We start from the raw sequence: 22,115 nt of genomic DNA on the forward strand, positions 1-22,115 counted from the left end.
ACCTCTGATGGCAACACCTGTTACCCCCTATTTGTATTAGACTCTGGCCCATCTTAAGTGCAAAATACTGAATCTAATCTCACATTCTAAGGTACAGCATTCCCTCACCCCAAATCGTCATTCCTCAGACTGTCCCTCCAACTGGCCTAAGTTGCCAACTTTGCTGTATTTCTTCAAGTTCTCCTCCTTGCACCCTCTGCTGGGCTGACCCAGCCTGGGCCTTTCCTCACCTGCAGCTCGAAGCCTGGTTTGGTTTACTTTCAAAACGAGCTGGCAAACTAGGTGTAAGTCAAATCTGGCTACAAAAAAGTCATGACCATTTTACAGCGGTCAAAAAAAAATTAAAAACCAAAACCAAGAACGTGTGACAGAGACCATATGACCTGCAAGCCTAAAATACTTACTATCTGGCTCTTTCTAGAACAAGAGGAGTGCCACTGCCACCACACACTTGGGCAGGTGTGAGATCCGGGTGTAGCTGCTCCGGGGGCTACGCTGGGTGTAGGGGTTAGACAGGCTCTCGCCCCCTGCCACTGCCTGACTCCCACCAAGAGAAGCCCCACTTTGTCTGTTCTATGTCCTGGGCCTGTGGGAGATGACACTTCTAGAAAGTGCACTACCCCTTAAAGTTCAAAGCCATGCATCTTGTCCAGGAGGCCAGCCACGTGTGACCTGCCTCTTGTTTCTGTACAATCCACAAACTAAGAATGTTTTTTACCTTTCTAAATGATCGGGGGGTGGGGGGTGGGAATCAAAAGAAGACTATTTCATGACCTGTGAAAATTACATGAAATTCAAGTTTCAGCATCCGTAAGTAATGTTTTACTAGAACCAGCCAGCCCGCAAGTTTGTGGGTCTGTGGCTGCTCCTGAATCAAATAGCAGAGCTGGGTCATTGTGACAGAGACTGTACGTGGTGGTGTCGTCGCTTTGCACGCCGCTGGGCACCCTGCAAATCCCAGTGACAAGGAGCCGTCACTCGAGGTTCCCTCTCGGCCTGCCAAGCTAAGCTATTTCCCACGTGGCCCTTGACAATTTTGCCTACCCTCCCGCTCCTATAAAGCTGTGGAAGCTGGGGCTGGGAACAAGGAAGGACTTGCCCAGATTCCCACAGAGGCAGGGCAGAGGTCTGTTTTTGAATGTTCTGGAAGACAGAGCCAGAGGGACAAAGAAAAAAGGGAATGAGGCAGAAGACAGGGGTGGAGACCACCCCAGCACGGAGGGCTGCAAAGGATCATGTGATTACACAGAAAGGAGACGGGCTCCCAGTGTCAAAGCAGCACATAAACCCGGGTGGTGCGGTCCCCGTGACAGGTGGCTAATCTGGGGGCTAGAAAGCTCTGTGCCATTTTAAGCAACAGCTGCTCGGCTGGTTTCGGTAAAGCTCTGTCTGGCCCCCTCTCAGGCAGAACCTTCTTTTTTTTAACCTTTTAACCCAGAAATTTTATTTCTTTTTTTTTTAAATTAATTTTTATTGGAGTATAGTTGCTTTACAATGTTGTGTTAGTTTCTACTGTACAGCAAAGTGAATCAGCTGTTATGAACCCAGGCTAACGCTGGGCTGGATAGCAGGCAGAACCTTCTTGTCAGGACCCAGCCTGGGCCCAGCGTCAGGCACTGGGCTGATAACAGTGATGTGGAGGTTTCCACAGAGGAGAACGGGAGACGCTGGCCTATGAAAGAGTCTCCTAAATAAATGCGATGAGCGGAATCCCGACATCCCTTGGGCGAGGGGACTAGTCACCTCTGGCTAACCAGCTCTGGGGGTTCCCTAGATCAAAGTCTCGGGCAGACAGAGCAGAGAGCGCCCTCCAAGACGCCTGGCTGCAGGTTTGGCTCCGAGGGGTACTTACTCGGCAGACTTCCAGAAGTGCCCGGGGTGCGAGAGCCTCCGGTTCAGCTTGGGCAGCTTCTCCAGCATGTCCATCAGCAGGGGGAAGCTGGGCCTCTCCTGCAGGTCGAAGGCCCAGCAGGCGGACAGGATCTCCTGCAAAGCGAGCCGGCATTGGAGAACGTGAGAGCTGGCCGGGAGCGAGGGGGGCGCGGCCGGGGCACTCTGCCCAGGGTCCCTTCCGTGTTCCCGAGCGCCCCCTGCTGGTGGTCGCCTCACTCTCCTGCCGACACCGAGGTGACTGGCCCTGGCTGGAGTAGGGCCGTGAAATAACTGAATTTGAGAAGAGCCCTCACACTTCCAGTGAAAATGAAGGGCATGGGCCTCCCTCCCCTCCTTCCTTCCTCGACCTCCCTGGAATAACAGCTACAAAGACGAATGAAAGGTCATAGGAAAGAGATCAGAAATGGGGTCACGGACGTTCGGAATGGAAAGCGGAAGGCAGCGTGTTGACAGGTGAAACGCAAGATGCTCGGAAGGTGTGCAGGGCTGGTGGCAGGGACAAGAGGACTGAGTACAGGGCAGCAGTGAGAGTCGACAGAACAGCTGTCCTGACAGTCCCGAGTCGGGGCAAAGCCCTTCTCGCTTTGGCCTTCTGCTGCCTACTCTCCGGATCCACGTGTGCACACAGCACACCCCTCGGCCTTTCGATTCAGAAGAAGTCCCTGGGAGAAGACAGGCCGGCACGCACGGCCAGGCAGAAGGTGCTCGTGCAACAGGGCCGATGGTGACCCTGCCGGGAAACTCACAGCCTACTTAGCGCTTCACCTGGATGAGTGCCGGGTGGTCCCCCCAGACGTTTCCATTGCTATGCTGCCCAGGTACCTACTGGGGCTACTTATCAACATCCTGGCTGGCATCTGTCTGCTCCGGGCCTGACTCATGAGCGCGTGGTAAACCCTGAGAACACCACCCCCCGGGCTCGTTCATGTATCACTGTGCCAGGCGGGGGAACTTAACAAACTGCAATGCAGAGACGCCATTAATGATATTCAGTCATGTGAGGGCAGCGACCGTATTATGATTTGGCATCTTGAAAACAGATTTGCTGTGGAAACCTTGATTTGTTCTCGAAAGGTCGGGAACAACATTGAGAAAAGATCTGACACGACAACAACCCCACTGTTTGTACTTTATGCAGTGAAATTTGTTATTATCTTCTTTCTAGTAAGTAACATACAGGCTTTATTATCTTATCTCATAGTTCAGTCAAAACCATTATCTTTATTTCCTTCCTGTCCTTTTCTTTTAAAGATAATTTTTCTTTTTAAAGGTTAGCAGTGGGGTGGTGAAGGACACAGACCTCCTAGCCGGCAGCAAAGAGGCCTGCCCGCCACCCATCCGCCTCTGGGTCCCACGTCTCAGGTGAGTGAAGGGCAGCCAGCCGCCTGCCCTCTACCCCACCTTCCTCTCCCAGTGCAGGGGCTTGGGGGGCTACTTACGGTGACTTCCTTCCCCAGGCTGACGGAGGCCAGGACTCGCTTCATTCCCTCTCCGCTTCCAATCTGCCAGATCAGGGCCTCCGCAGCTTGGTTCTTCAAGGGCCAGTCTCTGGCTTGCAGCTCATACCAAACGGTCCTGTGGAGACCAGCCACCCACCTGGCCTGAGCTCCCTGGCGGCACGGCTCGGCTCAGCTCAGCTCACACCCCGGAGGTGCCTGCTGCCCTGATGCCAAGAGCCCGGCTGGAGGACCCAGCATCCCCCTCCTACCTTCCTCACCCGCCAGGCTTCCGGGAACGCCTTGACTCCCTCCCGGGGCCCTGCGCTCCCACTGTGGCAGGAAGACTCAGACAGCACGGGCTCTGGACAGAGATCCCGGTACAACCGTTCAACCTCCGTGGGGTGGCTGCCCATGGCCAAGGTTGTCTGAGGAGCGACAAGAAGGCCCAGCCCTGGGCCTGGCACACGCAGGTGCTCAGGAAATGATGGTTAAAGGTCAGGCCAGGAAGAGACCACCCGCGAGGGAAGGATCCCCCGAGAGATTACGGGCTGAGGCCGTCACTCAGACCCTCCAAGTCCCCTTGCCCTTCTCGACTTATCTGGATGGGGCCTTCTCCGTTAGACCCACCCTGTCCAACCTGGGGGCCACGTGGGGCTACTGAGTACCTGAAATGTGGGGAGGGGAACTGAGGTGTAAAACACACACCAGCTTTTGAAAGCTTTGTGGGGTAGAATTTTAATTTCTTATTTTGATTACACGCTGAAATGATAATATTTTGGCTATATTGAGTTAAATATCTATTGAAACGGATTTCACCGGTTTCTTTTTTTTTTTTTTGGCCGTGCCACACTGCATGCAGAATCTTAGTTCCCCGACCAGGGATCTAACCACGCCCCCTGCAGTGGAAGCGCGGAGTCCTAACCACTGGACTGCCAGGGAATTCCCTCTTTTTCTTTTTTAATGTGGCGAAGAGAAAACTCTACACATCTGGCTCAAATTATGTTTCTATATTTCTATGTTCCTATCGGTCAGCACCCCAGCTCTTTGTGGGGCACAGCTGGCAGGACTCCCTGTTCTCCCAGAGGGACAGTCCTTGATGAGCTCTGGTGAGCGTCCTCATGGGGCAACAGGTGGGAATGACACCCAGAGTTAAGCATTCTATACAATCAGCTAATTTAGTCCTCATTTAACAGCTCTACCAGGGAGGTACTTTATTCTTCCCATTTTACAGGTGGGGAAACAGAAGGTCAAGGACGTGGTCACTGGCCCAAACAAGTGGCTGATCCCGACTCAAAGCACACCTCCCCCTGCCCCACCCCCGTGGCCAGTAGGACCCTCTCTTTGAGCCACACTTGGCCTCAGAGCCTCAGGCGGAGGGGTGCCAGGGGCCTCCTCACCCGAATGCATAGACGTCAGCCGCTTTGGAGAAGGGCAGCTGGTCCTCGTCCTTCCCGGGGGTCATCTCCCTCACGATCTCGGGGGCCAGGTAGCACAGCCAGTCATGTGACAGCTTCAGCTGGTTCTCACGCCTGGAGGCCAAGAGGTCAGGGCAAGGACATGGCCTTCAGTCAGCAGCAAAGAGGCCCGCAGGGCAAACACCCGCCCCAGGGCTGGTGCACCACCCACCATGGCCCAGAAAAGCAGCACACCCATCATGCACTTGCCAAGGCACCTGCGCTCTGGGGGAATGTTACCAAGGAGTGATAACCAGGCTTTTCTAGAAAGCAGGCCAAGAACAGGCATCGGCAGGGAGTTGCACTGGAGGGTGCCGATTCTCTACCCTGGGAGTGTGAAGGGCATCTCCAAGCAGGAGATCAGATCTGCCTGTGGGCCTTACAACGCGGCCTGGGTCTGGCTCTCCAGCCCGGCTGCCGCCCTCCCTCCTGGGGTCCAGACGATTGGGAAGGAGACTTTCTCCCCACCCCCACGCCCCCGTCAAGATTTGCGGAACTAGAACCTGACGTTCTTCCTCATAATGGGGACGTGAACCCTGGTCCCCTGCCCAAGTCGGTGAGCATACAGGGAACATGTGAGTGAGGGGACCCAACCACCACGGGGGCCAGCCTGAGAATGAAGCACTACGAGTGACCTAAGTGTCACCCAAACCTGATTCTGGACCAGAAACACAAGAGCAGGACCAGAGCAGACCTGGCCTTTCCTACAGGGAGGGCCGCCCCTCAGTGACAGACGGCGAGTGCCCAGACCTCGGCTGGACCTCAGGCCCACCAGCACCGCCCAGTTCCTCCCTAGTCTGTCCAGATGCCCAAGGCCAACTGACCGTCCCTCTCGGACCACGCCTGAGATCCCGAACAGCCCGAAGTCTGTGATGACCACTTTGCCGTTGTCGTAGAAGACGTTCTTGGATTTGAGATCTTTGTGCACGATGCCCTTGGCATGGAGATATCCCATTCCCTGGAAGACAGCGAGCCTCACGTCAGGAGCGGAGGGAAGGTGAATGACGAATGACTTAGCTCCTACTCTGGGCCGGGCCCTGAGCGGGACGGGACGCCCTACCCCACCCCCTCATTTAATCTTCACCGCCCTGTGCAGTGTAACTGTCTCCTTTTTACAGAGGAGGAAAGCCAGCCTCAGAGATGGGAAGTCACCTGCCCCAGGCCACACTGCAGCTCAGGGGCATTGCTGAGATCTGGCGCCAGGCCAGTGTGCGCTCCTGCTGTGTCAGCGCGCTGCCCAACACCCGCCTCCTACTCAGATGAGGCGTGGAAAGGGTGAGGGGTGAGGGGCTGGGGGTCAGGAAGTATATAAAGGTTCACTGTGATGCTACTCTCTCTGTCAAGTTATAAAAGACCCGAGTGATCTGGGGTCTCTCTCAGGCTTTGCTGGCCTCTCCCCTCAGGCTGGGCAAGGGCTAGGGTTGGGGAACAGAGAGGAATTCCCATAGAGGGAGCCCCTGAGCTCAGGTGGTCCTACTGCCTGTGCTGTGGTAGAAGTCCTGGACTAAAGCTGAAATCCAGCCCAGATTCTAACTCACTGTGGGGCCTTGGACTTGACTTCTAAGCCTCAGTTTCCTCAACCTGCCAAGTGACAGGTCAGGGCTGGGTGATTTCTAACCAACGCTCTATTTGGACTGAACGCTGCCAGGTGCATGGGATATGGGAGACCTGACGCAGGCATGATCTCATCCAAGGCCAAAGCCAGGATTCCCAGGTCCCCTGCTGCTCTGATGCTCTTGGGAACGGGGAGCGGGGAGGGAGAAGGGGGGTACTGTACGAGATGCATGACTGAAATGGGCATCCCTGCTGGGACAGAAAGAGGCACATGTAAACCCATCTCCCAATCTCCCACATCAAGGGTGCTTCATGTGTGAGAACTCCGCCTGACTTTAAAGGTATCTTGGGGTGAGACGGGGAGAGGTAAAACCAGCAAAAACCACATTTAGGAAATAGAAGAATGAGCTGTGAGGCGGAAGCAGACAGAACTCAGCCAAGCGCAGAGCTCAGACCGAGTGGGGCTGGAGCGTGTCAGAGAAGAATGTACACAAGGCAGATGCTCTTCTGCAAGAGATGGGAGGGCTCGGGGTGCACCGTGGCCACTTCCCTCAGGCCTGCTGAGAGCTGTCATCCTGCCACGGAAGCCGGGAGTTCCAGGAAAGAGTAACTTGCTCTTTCCCAGAACACCATCCTGAATGTAAAACGATCCTTCTTAAAATATCTGCCCATTTCCCAAACCAAACCAAGGCACAAGCCTTCCCCAGTGACCAAAGAGAGCCAAGACCCCCATCTTGGGTTGAACAGGGACCAGCTGTGTGACTGAGGATAAGTGCCTGTACCTCTCTGAGCCTTGTTTATACAATAGGTGTCACAGCCTCAAATGGCCAGAGAGTAGACAGAAAGTGCCCAGGTCTGGAACACAAACCCTCCTTCCTTCCCATAATTTCACAATGCCTCTAGAGTGGCCCCCAAGCCCTCTAACCAAAGGTCAAGCCCCCGTCATTATATTTTGAGCCTCAAAATATCAGAGATGAGTACAAAAGGAAGTGGCTTAGAAGTTCTCAGAAGAAGGGGGATGGGGAAAATAAATAAGCCAGCAGAGAGGAAGCTTCCGGCTCTGCAGCTCTAAAACCTTTGCACAACTTTTCTCTTCTGCCCTGGAATCTTCCAGATGGCTCACTGAACCTAACTCAGCAACCAGACTCCCACAGTGTCCTGACGATAAGGAGGGAGAACAGTTTGGGGGAGGAGGGCTGAGTCGGGCAGAGTGTGGAGCAGGGCCCAGCCGGTTTGGGGCCATCACAGAGTAGGTGTGACGCTCTGCAGCTCCCTCCAACTTCTCTGCAATGAGACAGACTACAAAGGAAGGCGTAAGTGTGATATTTGGGTTTTGGGGGCTGCAAAAGTTTAATGCATTAGTGTAGCCACATGGAAATGTCACGTGGAAATCTTGGTGTCCATAAATGTCACTGAGATTTTTATCTTTTCCTTTCCAACGACGCACACACACACACACACACACAATGGATGCAAGGAGGGAGGGAGAAAAAAGAACAGAAGGCAAGACTAACTAACGACAGGAAAGGGACAAAAACTTGGTGGGAGCTGGTAAGAGAAAGCTTTCCCACAAAAACGAGAACCTGGAAAGAGGAAGCCCTATCCAGCACTAATCTAGTTTTTCTCTGGGCCTGTCTGTCGCTAAATAAAGCAACAAATAAGCTTTACTTCCATTTTTGTTTAATTACTTTAAAAAGATGAAAGGAGGGGCTTCCCTGGTGGCACAGTGGTTGAGAGTCCACCTGCCAGTGCAGCGGACACAGGTTCGAGCCCTGGTCCGGGAAGATCCCACATGCCGCGGAGCAACTAAGCCTGTGCACCACAACTACTGAGCCTGCACTCCAGAGCCCGTGAGCCACAACTACTGAGCCTGCGTGCCACAACTACTGAAGCCCGCACTCCTAGAGCCCGTGCTCCGCAACAAGAGAAGCCACCGCAATGAGAAGCCCGTGCACTGCAACAAAGAGTAGCCCCCGCTCGCCGCAACTAGAGAAAGCCCGTGCGCAGCAATGAAGCCCCAATGTAGCCCAAAATTAATTACTTAATTATTTTTTAAAAAAGGCTGCCTGAGTTGAGCCTGAAGCCCTGTCCTCATGAAACTTGGATTTGGAAACTTTAAGGCAGAACCTCTGTCCCAAACCTTAATCAATTCTAACAGACTCTCACCAAGCGCTGGCCCTGGACCCAACGCTCTCTCCATGGATTATCCCAGTTTACCTTTGCACCAATCCAATGAGGGAGGCGACACTGGCATCTCCATTTCACAGGGGAGGAAGCCAAGGCTCAGAGAGGCTAATCGACCTGCCCGAAGTCACACAGCTGGTGTGACCAAGATTCAAACTCAAGCCATCTGTCTTTAAAACCCACTGAGTTTCTCCAGGGTGTCCAGCTCCCAGCAGACAAGACAGGGACAGAGGGAAGGAGATGGGGGTCCCACCCCTGAGGTGCCCCACCTAAAGGGAAAAACAGAGCAGCCACCACCACTACCCTGACATGGTCAGACAGACTGGGGGACAGCCAGGAACTCTGGAACCAGCTGGATGCCCCTTCACCTTAATGATCTCCTGGGCGATCTGCCTGGTCTTGTTGATGTCCACAGATGTCTTGGGGTCCCTCACAAACGAGTGCAACGTCCGTCCCTTGCAGAAGCTGTGAGGAGTGGTGGGTCAGGCAGAGATCTGGGGCCTGTGCAGCCCAACCCAAGCCCCTCTGGAGCCGGGGAGAAGCAGGGGCAGAGCTGTGCCCACCGGCCTCGGGAGGGCTCTCTCTGTCCCCTAGACCCTGGGTGCCTGAATCCTCGTTCTTGACCAGCCTGATGCCCATTCCTGCTGGGGCCTGGCCTGAGTGGGCAAGAACACCGGTTCCCCGAGGCCTAGGGCCTGCGCACCATAGAACAGGAAACTCAGTTCACCAAGCCTCCTGGCAATTCAGAGCAGCCCACCTTTGTGGAAGTTCGAGGCAGGAACATGCCCAGGCAAACTCAGCAGCCAGGGAAGAATCTTTGGCCTTCTTGGGCTATAACCAGGCAGCATCAGGGCTCTGGGCTCACCATGATGATTTTCATGATCGTGTTATTTTCTGATCACAGGGATTTTATTACAATGCGGCGTGTGCAGGAGGGGAGGGGTGGCTGTCAGGCATGTCAGAGTGATTATTAGATAAGGGGCTTGTGTGTTGTGGTCCCCACCTGTACCGACTCCTAAAACCCGGAGCGAGGAAGGACCCAGACAGAATGCGTAGCTTCATTCCCCTGCTCCAGGGAGAAGCTGACTTAAGCCATCTGAGGAAGGGGCTAGTTTTTAGGAATCATCTCCAAGGAGATAAGATTCTTGGACCCTCAAGGTCTGGAATATCGGCTGATGGTTGCTTTTCTGTGTTCCAGTCCCCTCAGCAGATTCTAAAACACGTTAACTTTTTTGTTAATGTTCTTTTATTCTTTTGCTATATGTATTCCCTTTAAGGAAACTCAGATCTCTCATGGGACTGGGTGGATGAGAGAGAGATGGGAGGATGAATGATGGACGGCACTGAGGTTGGGATCCGGGGGATGCTGAGCTCGTGTAACCACATGCTCCCTGAAGCATCATGGTGTCATGCTTGGGCTGGAATTTTGTCCCCACCCCACCAGGTCCACGTGGTGACCTGATGATCTCACACTGCTTGGGAGTTCTAGTGGGTAGTTACCTCGGATATGCAAGCAAGATGGAAATCATGTTTTACTTAGTAAACAAATACGGTTTGTTTGAGGAGAAGGTGCTTTTTCAAAGCACAGGGTCCAGCTACAGAGAATGTCATCAGACTACTGAGGAGTATTCTTTTGGCTGATGGGATTAAAGCGGTTTTTAGTTTTTTTCTTGACACCACGTATATGCCAAAGATTCGTCACTAACCTCATATTGTTTTTCCTGATTTTACAAGTAAAGACCCAATAGCAACTTTTTCAATGCCATGGGCAAAAATGTTTCAGTTTCACACCCCTCTGGTGCTCAGGGGGGGTAACGGTCACTCATCCGCTGATGGTGGGAGGGGAAACTGGTGGACACTTTCTGGAGCAGAAACGGACAGCGTACATCAAAACGTGACATACGTGCACTCTGACCCAGCCCCGCACACGTACTGCCAGATGTTCACCAAGATACGGAAACAGAGATGCTCATGACGACAAAGTGTCCAGCAAAAGAGGGCTGGTTAAATAAATTAGGGGAGGACCAGCGATCGGGTTCCAGAGAGAGCCCAGAGCCCAGCTGTGGGACTCGACCCCATTCCACTCCACTTTCAGTGACACCGTATTGGTGACTTGAAATCAACTGCAGTGAGAGTGTTTGCATCACAGGAATTGACAGATGCCACGCATCAATGCTAGAGCTTCCCTCACCACCACCCAAGAGCTGGTTGGTAAACATTTACCAGCGCACCACTGGAGGTTCTGCTACGTGACGTGACGGGAACACTATACAGGTGTTCAGATTAGACCTCAGACCTGCACTCCAGCCAAGAAGGCAAAGTAACCAGTAGGCTCTTTGGTGTGTATTTTCACAAACACATAAATAGTTACAAACCAAATAGATAAACAGTTTAAAAACATGAGCGTATACAAATTTTTTTTATTTTAATGGAAGGCGTGATAAGGAACTGTTTATAGTATCCACCTTTGGGGAGAAGCACCCGGGTGGGGTGGGAAGAGACTGGTTTTCACTTTATACTTTTCTGGAACATTTGAATTTTCTCTATCCTTAGGTACTGTTTTACTGATTTATTTATTTAATGTCAATGGGGTTATATGATGGAGAAATTACACCTCATTTTTGGTTTTCTTCTCTGTACCTCTCTAAATGAAATCTTCCATGCCCTCCGGGGTGTCCACACAAATAACAGGGCCCCCAGGGAAAGGGGAAGAGGAGGCGGCCACCCCAGGGAGAGTGGGACCGGGTTACCTGGTGATGATGGCCAGGTGCGGCGGGTTCATGCAGGCCCCCATGAAGAGCACCACGTTCTCGTGCCGCGTCTGCCGGTAGTTCATCACCTCCTTTTTGAACAGCTTCAGGTGGTCCTGGTTGTGGCCGTCCATCTCCAGCAGGCGGATGGCCACCTCGCCGTGCCAGCGGCCGCGGTGCACCCGGCCCCAGCGGCCCTGCCCGATGGGCTCGCCCAGCTCCACCTGCTCGAAGGGGATGTCCCACTCCTGCAGGTACACGCTGGTCTGGCTGGCCTTGCGAGAGATGGGGCCTCGCCAGGGCCGGCGGGAGCTCGGCAGGTCATCCAACTCGTCCTCATCGTCTTCGACCTCCGACCTGCTGGCCTCGGGCTCCTCAGCCTGGAAGGAGAGGAGGAGGGGATAGAGGGCGGCAGGGGACCTGGGGGCAGGCGGGGAGCAGAGGGGCCTGGGTTCAGGAAGCCTGGGCTCTAGTCGCAGCTCTGCGGAGCTTGCTGTGGACAGTAGGCAGGTCACTTCGCACCACACAGCCTCAATGTCCCAATCCACGGACTACGGCACTTGGCCCTTTTTCCCGCTAATGTTCCAAGACCCACCTATGTGTGACATCTAATCGCTGGGGAAGAGCATTAACATCCCCTGGCATGAAGAACTGGACCGCATTCGCCCTTTCTGGCTATGCTTTTGTTTAAACACACAGTTTCTGACTCTCCACTGTGTAAGAATAAATAAGTCTGCTATCTGCTCAAGGTCTTTAAGCCACTGCATTGCTCGGCTGACACTGGTTCAAGGGTCAAGGTAGCAATTCTTGGCCCCAGCTACAGTCAGAATCACCTGGGGATCTTTGATAAGTCCACACACCACACACCCGGCCCCACCCCGGACAGACCAAAGGAGAGTCTTCTGGGCTGGGGCCCAGGCCTTCTGGCTGGGGGTGAAAACCATGGGAATGAAGAGTTTACTTTAGCCTCAAAAAAACAGAAAAGCAGAAGGAAGCTTGCTTCGTGGCATCCCTCGTTGCTCTCCCTGCCATGTGCACTGCTCGAGTCTGCTGCGGCGGGTGGCGGTGGGCACCTGAGATGGCCCTCAACAGGGCCCGGTGCCCACATGCTCCCCAGACCCCTGCACGTGCTGAGCCGGGGAGAGAGGAGAGAGATGCACCGTCGACGGCTTGCGTTTCGCCATCACTCACCTCCACTTCGTGATCCTCGGACACATCTGCTTTTGGCGGGTTCTCAAGCCTAAGAGTAAAACAGCGTTTGTCCAAGAGACCCCGAAGCCGGGCCATTCTGCTCCCAGCTGGGCAGGGGACTCCCCATGTGAGGTCTGAGAAAGGGGCACCAGGCCTGGATCCCTACTTTGACCCACTTGGCCGTGGGAAAGGCAGTCAGGATGCTGTGGAAACACACAGGAGGCCGAGGACCAGACCCCGTTTCCCTTCTCTGGCCTTGGCCTTCTCCAGACTTAATCTGAGGGTGGTAGGGGCCGACGGGTGGGCAGTGACCATCAAGGCCCTTTCGAATCTGACAACCAGTATGGGGCTCTGAGCACATGCACAGGACTTGGAATTCTACTTGAGAACTGGCTCTGTTGCTCCCTAAGCTGTGTGACTGGATGCAATTTCTTAACCTCTCTGAGCTGGCTTCCTCATCTGTATGTTGAGGATGACACCTACTTTACACCTGGCTGAGAAATATACAAAAAAATACGAGACAAGTACTCAGCATGGCCTGACACAGAAAGGGCTCCATAAACAGGAGCCATATAATTAGGTTTCTCTAACGCTGAGGGCCCTTCGCCGGGCCTTCCTGGGTCACAGACTGCTCCTGCCTCACAGACTGCCCCACCCAATGCTGACTGCACCAACAGGAGGCAACTAAAACCCTATGGCTGAGTTCACTGGATCACAGGGTGAACTAGCCCAAGCGGTGTCCCATCTGGCTGCCCAGGTACATGGCAAGGTCTGGAATGGGAGGGTCAGAGATTTAAAGGTGGAGGTGGGAGGCGGTCAGAGATGTGCGTCCAGCTTTAACAAGTCCCCAAGGAGGAGAGAGCGCAGGGCTGCCTACCGGGAACTGTCCGCCTCGGCGAATGGGACTGCCTGAGGAAATGCCGAAATGTCTGGAGGAAACAGAAAACAAACATGAGGCGTGAGACCCCCTTCCACTCCCCCGGAAGAGACAGTGTTTGTAAAGCCAGCACCCGCAGGGCCGAGCGTGCTCCGCCAGCAGCCCCTCGCTGGGCTGCACACGTGCTCCGGGGCCACTTCCCCTGGGCTTTTCCTAAAACAGAACACGGACGCAGCCTCCACGGCCCTCGGTTTTGCCCACACAGCTCTGCCCTGGGAAGGGACTCCAGTGGGGGAGGAGGCTGAGACTTCTCAGTCACCACCATCGCCCCGTGGCCAAACCGCCCCAGACAAGCAAGTGGTGAAAGCGACAGGGCTGCTCTTTACCGGGTGTGTGGGCCAGACCCTCCTCCACGGCTCCGAGGCAGGGGCTGGTTTCAACACCCCTTGAGAGTGGGGAGACTCTCGGGCCAGCAGAGGCCAAAGGCCGGACTCGCAGGTGGCTCATTAGTGTCACGTGGTGCCTGGCACAGCCGCCGGGGACTGCTGGTGGGGACCAGGGGCCCCATCCCCTCAGCTTCAGGGTTTGGGTGGCTGGTGGGGCAGCCTCTGGTCAGAGAGCAATGCACGGTCCACACGCCGGGGGCCCCAGGATTGGGCAGCTGGCACTGACCCCTGAGCCTGGGGCCTTCCCAGCTTCAGCACTGAAAGCCCCACATCCAGGGGACACAGGACAGATGGTCACCGCAGTGTGGGGCCAACACGTTACAGGCCAAATGCCCCATGGCTGCTTCTGCCGCTGGCTTCTTTCTGTCCTCTCTGGTCCCTTCTAATCGCACACGGGAAGGCTGGCAGCCCCAGGCCTGGGTGGGCCCCTTGCTCCCCTTTTCAGCAAAAGAAGAGACTGGAGGTGGCAGTGGCTTGAGCTAATCAGGGCCTCTCCCTGTCCTCTAGGACAAATAGCGCCCCCATCAGCCAGCAAACCTCCCTCTGGGCTTTCTCCAAGGCTACCCCTGTAGCTTTCTCAACATCTCTATCATACTTGGAGAGTCTGATAGAGGTCGTGGGCCTTCTTATTAGGGAAATGCACACATGTACCCAACATCTGTGTACAATTTCTGGGGAATCCTAGACCCGGAAGCCTCTTCTAAGGCTCTTCCAGACACCACTACACTGTGTCTGCAGACTGTCAAGGGCGGCCTGGTGTTTCCACCCACCCAGCGCTGCTCATATGTTTCCACAGAAGATAAACACATGCACGGGGACGGGGGGACATGGGGAGGTGGGGGTCTGGGGAGAAACCGCACCCCAAGTTGTGGGGGAGGCAAAATGTCTCTGAAGCTTCATACTTTTCCTTAAACATTAAGAGTGCATTTTGCATTCTGCTCCAGATATGTCCACACTTGTTTTAATAGAACTATATTTCCCTTCTCTCCCCCCTGACATATCTTCAGAGCAAGATGGACCTTTCTGGAAGAAGAACCGCACGTTTTCCCCATGCTTTCAAGGGTGCTCCCCTGTACGTCACCCTAGAGCAGTAACCAGGGAGGCTCTTGGAGGGGAACCACGGAAAAAATGGGTGTGAAGCCACAGAGCAGCGCAGGGAGCCTGGCCCTGAGCCCAGCCAGCCTGCACAGCCTGCAAAACCACTGGGGTGGGCCTGTAAGAACTAACAGGGGCTCCCAGTCACTCCCCTCATGAGCTGGGCTGGGGAACAGAAAAGCCTGGAATAACCAAAATACCAGGACTTCAAGACAGACCTGTTTAATCCAGGAAAAAAAAAATTAGCTACAGTCTTTGTCTAAAACACACAGAACCTTCATATGGCCGAGTTCAGAATTAAAGTTGCAGATTACGTGTACTATTGCTTGTCACCTCCAGCTAGAGAAATAAGTACTAATTGTATAAACTCCTTAGGGGCAGGAATATGGTCAAATGCAAAGGCTGGCACACAGAAGGTGTACAAAACAATTTCTGTGGAAGGGAATCAACGAGAATGTCTTATTGAAAGTTTTCTCCTTTATAAACTTTCTGCACTGGAGGCATTTCCAACAACTGCCAGCAGATGGCGCTGTGTGACAAGGCTCTGGAAGGTGAGGCCCGCCGAGTAAGCGAAGGCTGCTGACCTTCCCAAACTGGCATCCCCTTCTTTAAGATCGGGTAGTAGTTTCCCCGCCATTATATAGAGGAAGATATCTTGTCAGATGCTCATAAGACATCAGCAAGAGATCCTCTCCCCTTATTCTGCAGACTGGGTTTCTGCCACCTCCTAGCTGTGTGATCCTGGACAAGTTGCTTGAAGTGTCTGTGCAAGACGAAGGACTGGATGGATGCCAAGGGTCCTCCCAGGAAGGCACTGCTCCTGTGAAGGGCCAGCCTCAAGGCTACTCCCTCTGCCCCCTTGTCCAGCCTCAACAGACAGTCAGTTCTCAAAATAGGTGGGTGTGAGACTCAGGTACCTCCAAGGCGCCCAGGGAGAGGGCTGGACAGAGGCGGGCCACATCAAGGGGCAGTTGGTGGAACCATGCAAAGGACTCACCTGGGAAGATAAACTGCTGTCTATGATGCATATAGTAGGCAGCTTTAAACAGAAGAGCAGGTAAGTCACACACACAACAGCAAATGCAGCAGCAGGAGAGGGGACGGAGGCGCGGGCTCGGAAGGGAGGGGCTGGTTATAGGGCTGGGGCAGCCCTTCCCCACCTGCCCTGCCCCAGCTTCCACGGAGGAAGGAGGAAAAGAGCTGGGAGGAAGCGGTTATTAGCAGGAGCCCCCAGGAGTAAAGGCACTTGCACCGGAGGGCTGGGGTTTGGAGACCCAGTCCCAGGGAACACCCTGCTGCAGAGCCCTGGCCGATTCCATTCGCCTCCCAGGCCCCCTTCTCCTCTGTGAACTGCACATGAGCCCAGGAGGGCAAAATACAACGGGAGATTCTGAAAACATTGAACAGTGCTGTGTGCAGAAGGGAAAAATCCCCCGGCCCGCATTCACACCTGCAAGTGCTGAGGCTTCGGTCACTAGCAGTCACCATCCAAAACAATAACCTTGCTCCAGGGTTAGCCTCGGAGATACACAGAAATGCTCCCCACGATAGAGTGGGTGGACGGTAGGAGGAGGTCCCATCCCACCTTAACAGCCGGACCAGCCCAGCCCGTGACCAGAGAGCGAGCAGATCCTGGAGAGAGAGGGCTCTGTGCAGGGGACAATGTGAGGCCAGCCTGGGGACATCAGGGAAAGCTGAGAAGCTCTGGCAGACATCACACAAAGGACTTTTTCACTGGCTGTTGTTTTTCAAACAGGCCCTTCCTTTCAGAAAAACCCAAACTAGGACGTTCAGCAGAAGGCCCGGTTTCAGAGCATAACAATGACAGAGCAGGACACGAGGGGAGGGTGATCACGCGGGGCCGTCGCTGGGTCTCTGGGGAGGGAGAGGTGGGCTCGGGACGACACACTAATGTCGGGAGATGTCCAGCCACATGCGTGTTAAGGTGAAGGGGCAGGCAAAAAAGAAGAAGGATTCTTAAAAGTCTCACCATCCCCCAAAAGAAGTCCCTGGGACCCTGCGGAGATGGGCCCAGAGAGGCTGCCTGGCCTCCTGCCAGCTGCAAGCAGCCCCAGCCAGGGCTCCCCTGGCACAGGGAGAGCTGTGCCTCTGTCCTCCCCAGCCTGGAGCCCCAGGGGCCAGTGACAGGTGGGGCCTGGCCTGGCACTCCACGGGCTGAAGCTGGCAGTGGGCCTGGCTGGGTCCGGAGCAAACTAGAATATCCCAGCCACCCTCCTCCCCTGAGCTGCCACCTGAAACACACCGAGGGCCAAGACCAACTGCAAGGGGCCTCCTGGGAGGCCAGGGCCGGAGTTCAATCCCGGACGGGTGTGTGGGCTTTGCTCTGCTCCTGGGGGAGGTGGGACACCCCAGGCCTGGCCGAGCGGCGGGGTCCCTGTCCCTATAGAGCTGGGGCAGCCGGGACCATGGTCAGAGGTCAGCTCTGCTCTGGCACGCACTCCCCGGTGGACTCCGTGGCCTCATCCATACAAGGGGGATAGCCTAACTCCAGCCTCACACGGTCTCTTGTTTTATGGAAAAGGGAACCAAAGCACCCCTTTAAGCAGCTTGCCCAGACCACAGAGCAGGTAAGCCACAGAGCCCCGGATTCCCTCGCCCCAGCCTTCTGGGCCTGCCCCAGCCCCCCGTGCTGCCTGTCCTGCTTCCTGGGAGCTCAGAAGCCCCGAGTGAGCGAACAACGCCCAGGAGAAGCCACCCCATGCATGGGAGGGCAGCGTTGGGATCAGGTCAAGGACCCAGGCTTGGGGCTTCCCTGGTGGCTCAGTGGTTAAGAATCCGCCTGCCAGTGCAGGGGTCACGGGTTCGATCCCTGGTCCGGGAAGATCCCACATGCCGCGGAGCAACTAAGCCCGTGCGTCACAACTACTGAGCCTGCGCTCTAGAGCCCGCGAGCCACAACTACTGAACTGGCGCGCCTGGAGCCCGTGCTCTGCACCAAGAGAAGCCACCGCAATGAGAAGCCGGCGCACCGCAACAAAGAGTAGCCTCAACTAGAGAAAAGCCCGCGCGCAGCAACGAAGACCCAACGCAGCCAAACATAAATAGATTAAATAAATTAAAAAAAGAAAAAACCCAGGCTTTACATCAGACTTGGCTTTGATCCCACCTCTGCAGCTTATATGTTGTACAGCTCAGGGCAAGCCACTTGCTCCCTCTGAACCTGCATCCCCATCTGTAAAATGGGTGCAATCACAGCAAGTTTAAATACGGGGATGCTCTTGAGCTCGGCACAGAGCCTGGCTCCCAGCAAGTGCTCTTAGTGGTGGCAGTGTTTGACCTTGAGCCTGCCGGGGTGTGCAGAGAAGGGACATGCAACCCCACCCCTGAGGCCCGAGAAAGCCCCAAGGTGTGGTACCTGGGAAGTTGAACCTGCCGTCCCTCTGGCCGGGCGAGGGGTTGGGGGGCGTGGTGGCACTGGGTGGGTTGGACGACGTCGGGAAGGGCGCTGGCGAGGAGGGCGTGGAAGACGTGGTGGAGGATGGGTTGCTGCTGGAGTCCAGGTGGTTGATGGCCAGAGGATGCTCCTGCGGGACCAGAGACACAGGCAGTGGCAGGGACCGCCCAGCCCCGCCTGCCCCCCACCCCTCCCCGCCTAAAACGGAGGTCAGCCAGGGCGTCCTGGCGTTTTATGGGTCTAATATTTGAGGGGAGAACGGGACAGGGAGACGCGCACCTCAACGTCCATCCCCTGGAGGGCTCCTCTCATCTTTCTTATTTCAGCTCAAGCGTCCTTTCCTCCCCGAAGTCCTTCCCCAGTCCTGGCCGGGGCGTGCTCCTCCCCTTTATCCCCCCATGGTTCCCAGCACTCTCCATCAGGGCACTTGAACTACGGTTTGTCAGCTGCAGGCGTCTTGGGCGGTTTTCTGAAGACTCTCTCTCCACCACGCTGTGTGTGTCCCCCGAGAGCAAGGACCACATCTGCTCGTCATACACCCAGGGCCTGGCTCTGCTCTGGCTACAGAGTAGGCTCTTTTAACGAATTAAATTCAGCCTCTGACAAGCCTCTGTTTAGTGGGTGGTAACAGTGGGTGCCTAATAAGTGCTCCCTCCACTCAGCAGGGGGACCTGCCGGCTAGGACATTCAGTGGCGTGGGCCCTAGCAAGGCCAGAGGGCCACCTGAGGGAGGGTTACTGGGGGGACTGAGTCTACATCAAGGGGGGACCCTGGGCCTGCTCAGTGTTTCCCAGACCACACACCAATTCCTCAGGGGGTTGGGGAGGGATTCCTGGTCAAAAAAGTTGGGGCCAAGTTGGGTTAAATGCTACGCTCAACCGGTTTCTCCTCTACAGGCCCTCAAGGCTCTGGGATGCACGGTAGACTCTGGAATCCACCAAAGCCATGCAGTGGGCTTCGCTGTCCAGCGGCCACCCACACTGCCTATCGCCAAGCTAAAGGGGGGAGGGGCTGCAACCACTGGCCCTCACTCTGTCCGCTCACATGTCAAGGCCAGACCCTCCATCCCGGTCAGGCCAGGCCAGCCAGGGCAGGGGGCTAGCTCGAGGCAGGTTGAATCCCAGCCCCGGCTCAGCAGCTGTGTGACCTTGGATGAATCACCCCACCCTTCTGAGCCACACGGCGCACTGTCTACATACACACTGCCGCCTCACGGGGGTGGTTGTTCGCTCAGCATTCAGTACACACGTTCCCTCGCTGCCTGTTGTGTGCCAGCCGCCAAGGCAGGCGTCAGGGGCCCGACGGGAGCACAACCCCACGGGCCTGCCCCCCACAGCACCCATGCACCCTGGGCCTGCCTCTCATTCACGGGGGACCCCGTGCTCAATTTCCTCGTCTGTAAAGTGGAGGTGATACCAAATTCCCTGGCGGTCCGGTGGTTAGGGCTCTGCGCTTTCACCGTCGAGGGCGCAGGTTCAATCCCTGGTCGGGGAACTAAGATCCCGTAAGCCGTGTGGCGCGGCCGAAGAAAGAAAAATAATGGAGGTGATATCAGCACGTGACTTTCAGAACTACGGTGGGGATCAAATGAGGTATCAATGGAAAAAGTTCCCGACTCAGTGTAAGTACTCAGGAAATGGTGGCTCAAAATAGAGGAGGGGGGCTATGGGCACATAACTGAGATTTGGACACAAATGTGAAATCTACGAAATGGCTAAATATGGGATCCCTAAAGGCCTCCCTCTGGCCACACACCCTGGGTTGCAGTATCATGTTCCCCTGCTGGACCTCCACATTGGGGGTGCTTCACAGAAAGGAACCCTGGGTGAGGGTTCGCCTCACATTATACCTTTTTGGTCAGTGCTTTGGGGAGGGTTCCGAAATGGGGTTCAGCTGCTCTGTCCACCGGATTGTTGATGTCCGAGGGGACAGATTCTGTCCTCCGAAGCCTGGGTACTGTTTAAAAAGAGGGGCGTGGTAACCATCAGCAGGAAACAGGTTCAAGAAAGATGCACCCCAAATCCAGAAGGGGGAAGGGTAGAACACTCACGTGGAAGGAAGGATATTCTACAGGCGGGGGCTTCTTTTGTACACTTGTTATGACACTTCAACCTGGTAACGAAGGCAGAGTCAGTGCACGAAAAGCCACACGGGACCCCGGGACACACGCAGGGGCTCGGAAGCACTGCCTGGAAGTTTCGTGCAACACTCAACCATGACTGCCTCAACTCCCACAAATGTCTCAACAAACATTAGCTTAAGCGTGTAGAACATCTGATCTTAATAGTACTAGCAGCTACTACCTGTTGCGTACGACCATGTTCCTGCTATCACCTGCCCAGTCTTCACGTCAAAGCACGTTTGATTACACGCACTTTAACTTGCTGTGGGTCACACAGCGATTTCTCTTTTCTAAGCAAAAGGAGACCCTCTACCCGTGTTCAGAAAGCTTGAGACAAGTCTGAACTTAAAAGAGATGAATTAGAAGGAAAATGTTTCCATTACCAAAGGGTCCCAGGGAAGCAAGGGGCAGCCCCTCCTGCTACATTCCTACACAGGCTACGTGGTCTGAGGACCAGAATGGCAGAAGTGGAAAGAGCTGGATTCTTGGTTTGGTTCTGCCGGCTGAACCCCCCTCTTGGGGTTCTCGTTGATCAAATGGGCTGATGGCTGGGGCTCTACCAACTTCACTGCAATTGCAGGAGAGCCTGGGGCTCAGAGGTTATCCTGTGCTCTCCGCATGAAAGGTATTACTTGAAAGGGAGCTGGAGGTCCCCAATTTAAAGCCAAATGACCAGGAGCCACAAAAGACCTAGACTGGTGAGAAAGGTCTGGCTTCTCCTTTGCATTTTCCTGATGACTTTCCTAACCACAGTTTATCCAATTGACACACATGAGACCCATCACCTACAGTCTGGCAGGAGCCCAAATGCTTTAACTATACACACTAGCTCAGATTCTTGGAGCAATCCTGATGGACAGAGAGACCTGGAATCATCTTCCCAGATGTATACCTGACAAAAATGAGGCCCAGAAAGGGCAAGCACCTTGCCCCAGGTCACACAGCAACACAGGGGCGAAGTAGACTGGGAGCAGACTCCAGGTCCATCCTTTATAAGGTGAGGGCAGCCAGACAGCAGGGGACAGACTCTGCTTACCCTACATTGTTCACTATCCTTGCCTTTCTTTCCTACCAGAAACCACAACAGTAGGAAAAAAGGTTGAATTTGTATAGAATCTACATTCTCCCCTCACTCTCTTCTGGAAGTACCATGAGCCACTTCTCTGTTTCTACCATTCCCCGTCCCCATTTCCCCATTCCTCGTGTGCTAAAACGTAAGGCTAAACTTCAGAACTCCTTACAGTTTCCAGAACAGTCCTGCCATTCCTCTCTGCCTTTGTACAAGATGCTCTCTTGGCCTGGAATTCTCTTTCCTCCTTAGTCTACCTGGTAAACTTCTATTCATCCTTCAGAGCCCACCTCAAATATTCCCTTCTAAGACTGCTGTGCCTGATGCTCCCTTAATCTTCCTAGACAGGGCTGATCACTCCCTGGTGTGCCGAGATTATGAATAGGTTTAGGAACTCTCAAAGGAGTTCCTTTGAACTCCGACTTGACCTAAGGCCAAGAATCAGGTAGCAAGACTATTACTAAAAGTACGGAGTCTGCTCCCCTCTGCCACCCCTGCCACGCCCTGCCCATCACCTGCAATGCTTGCACTTCACTCCAAACATCATGCTCTTCTGGCACACGTGGCAGACCTGCGACAGCCAGGACTTGGTGGAGAACCTGTACGGGGCAGACACACAGAAATGC

General features: G+C 54.6%; 1 protein-coding gene across 2 annotated transcripts in view; it reads right to left on the reverse strand.

Annotated features, from left to right (window-relative positions):
* KSR1 (kinase suppressor of ras 1) overlaps positions 1 to 22,115 on the reverse strand; it is a 150,387-nt gene that overhangs the window by 5,965 nt on the left and 122,307 nt on the right. For both annotated transcript variants that reach the window (XM_089900759.1, XM_089900758.1), the window contains 12 exons: positions 22,005 to 22,088; positions 20,349 to 20,410; positions 20,148 to 20,254; positions 18,260 to 18,428; positions 13,343 to 13,394; positions 12,466 to 12,514; positions 11,275 to 11,654; positions 8,893 to 8,989; positions 5,611 to 5,744; positions 4,730 to 4,861; positions 3,333 to 3,468; positions 1,853 to 1,986 (listed from right to left, as the gene is read on the reverse strand). In XM_089900759.1, the coding sequence (XP_089756885.1) occupies positions 1,853 to 1,986; positions 3,333 to 3,468; positions 4,730 to 4,861; positions 5,611 to 5,744; positions 8,893 to 8,989; positions 11,275 to 11,654; positions 12,466 to 12,514; positions 13,343 to 13,394; positions 18,260 to 18,428; positions 20,148 to 20,254; positions 20,349 to 20,410; positions 22,005 to 22,088 (1,536 nt within the window). The remainder of the gene's footprint in view (positions 1 to 1,852; positions 1,987 to 3,332; positions 3,469 to 4,729; positions 4,862 to 5,610; positions 5,745 to 8,892; positions 8,990 to 11,274; positions 11,655 to 12,465; positions 12,515 to 13,342; positions 13,395 to 18,259; positions 18,429 to 20,147; positions 20,255 to 20,348; positions 20,411 to 22,004; positions 22,089 to 22,115) is intronic.

The sequence above is a fragment of the Delphinapterus leucas genome, chromosome 19 (assembly GCF_059928025.1).
Source record: "Delphinapterus leucas isolate spDelLeu-1000000601 "Yukka" chromosome 19, BTC_Dleu_Yukka2, whole genome shotgun sequence".
In the NCBI taxonomy this organism is placed as follows: domain Eukaryota; kingdom Metazoa; phylum Chordata; class Mammalia; order Artiodactyla; family Monodontidae; genus Delphinapterus; species Delphinapterus leucas.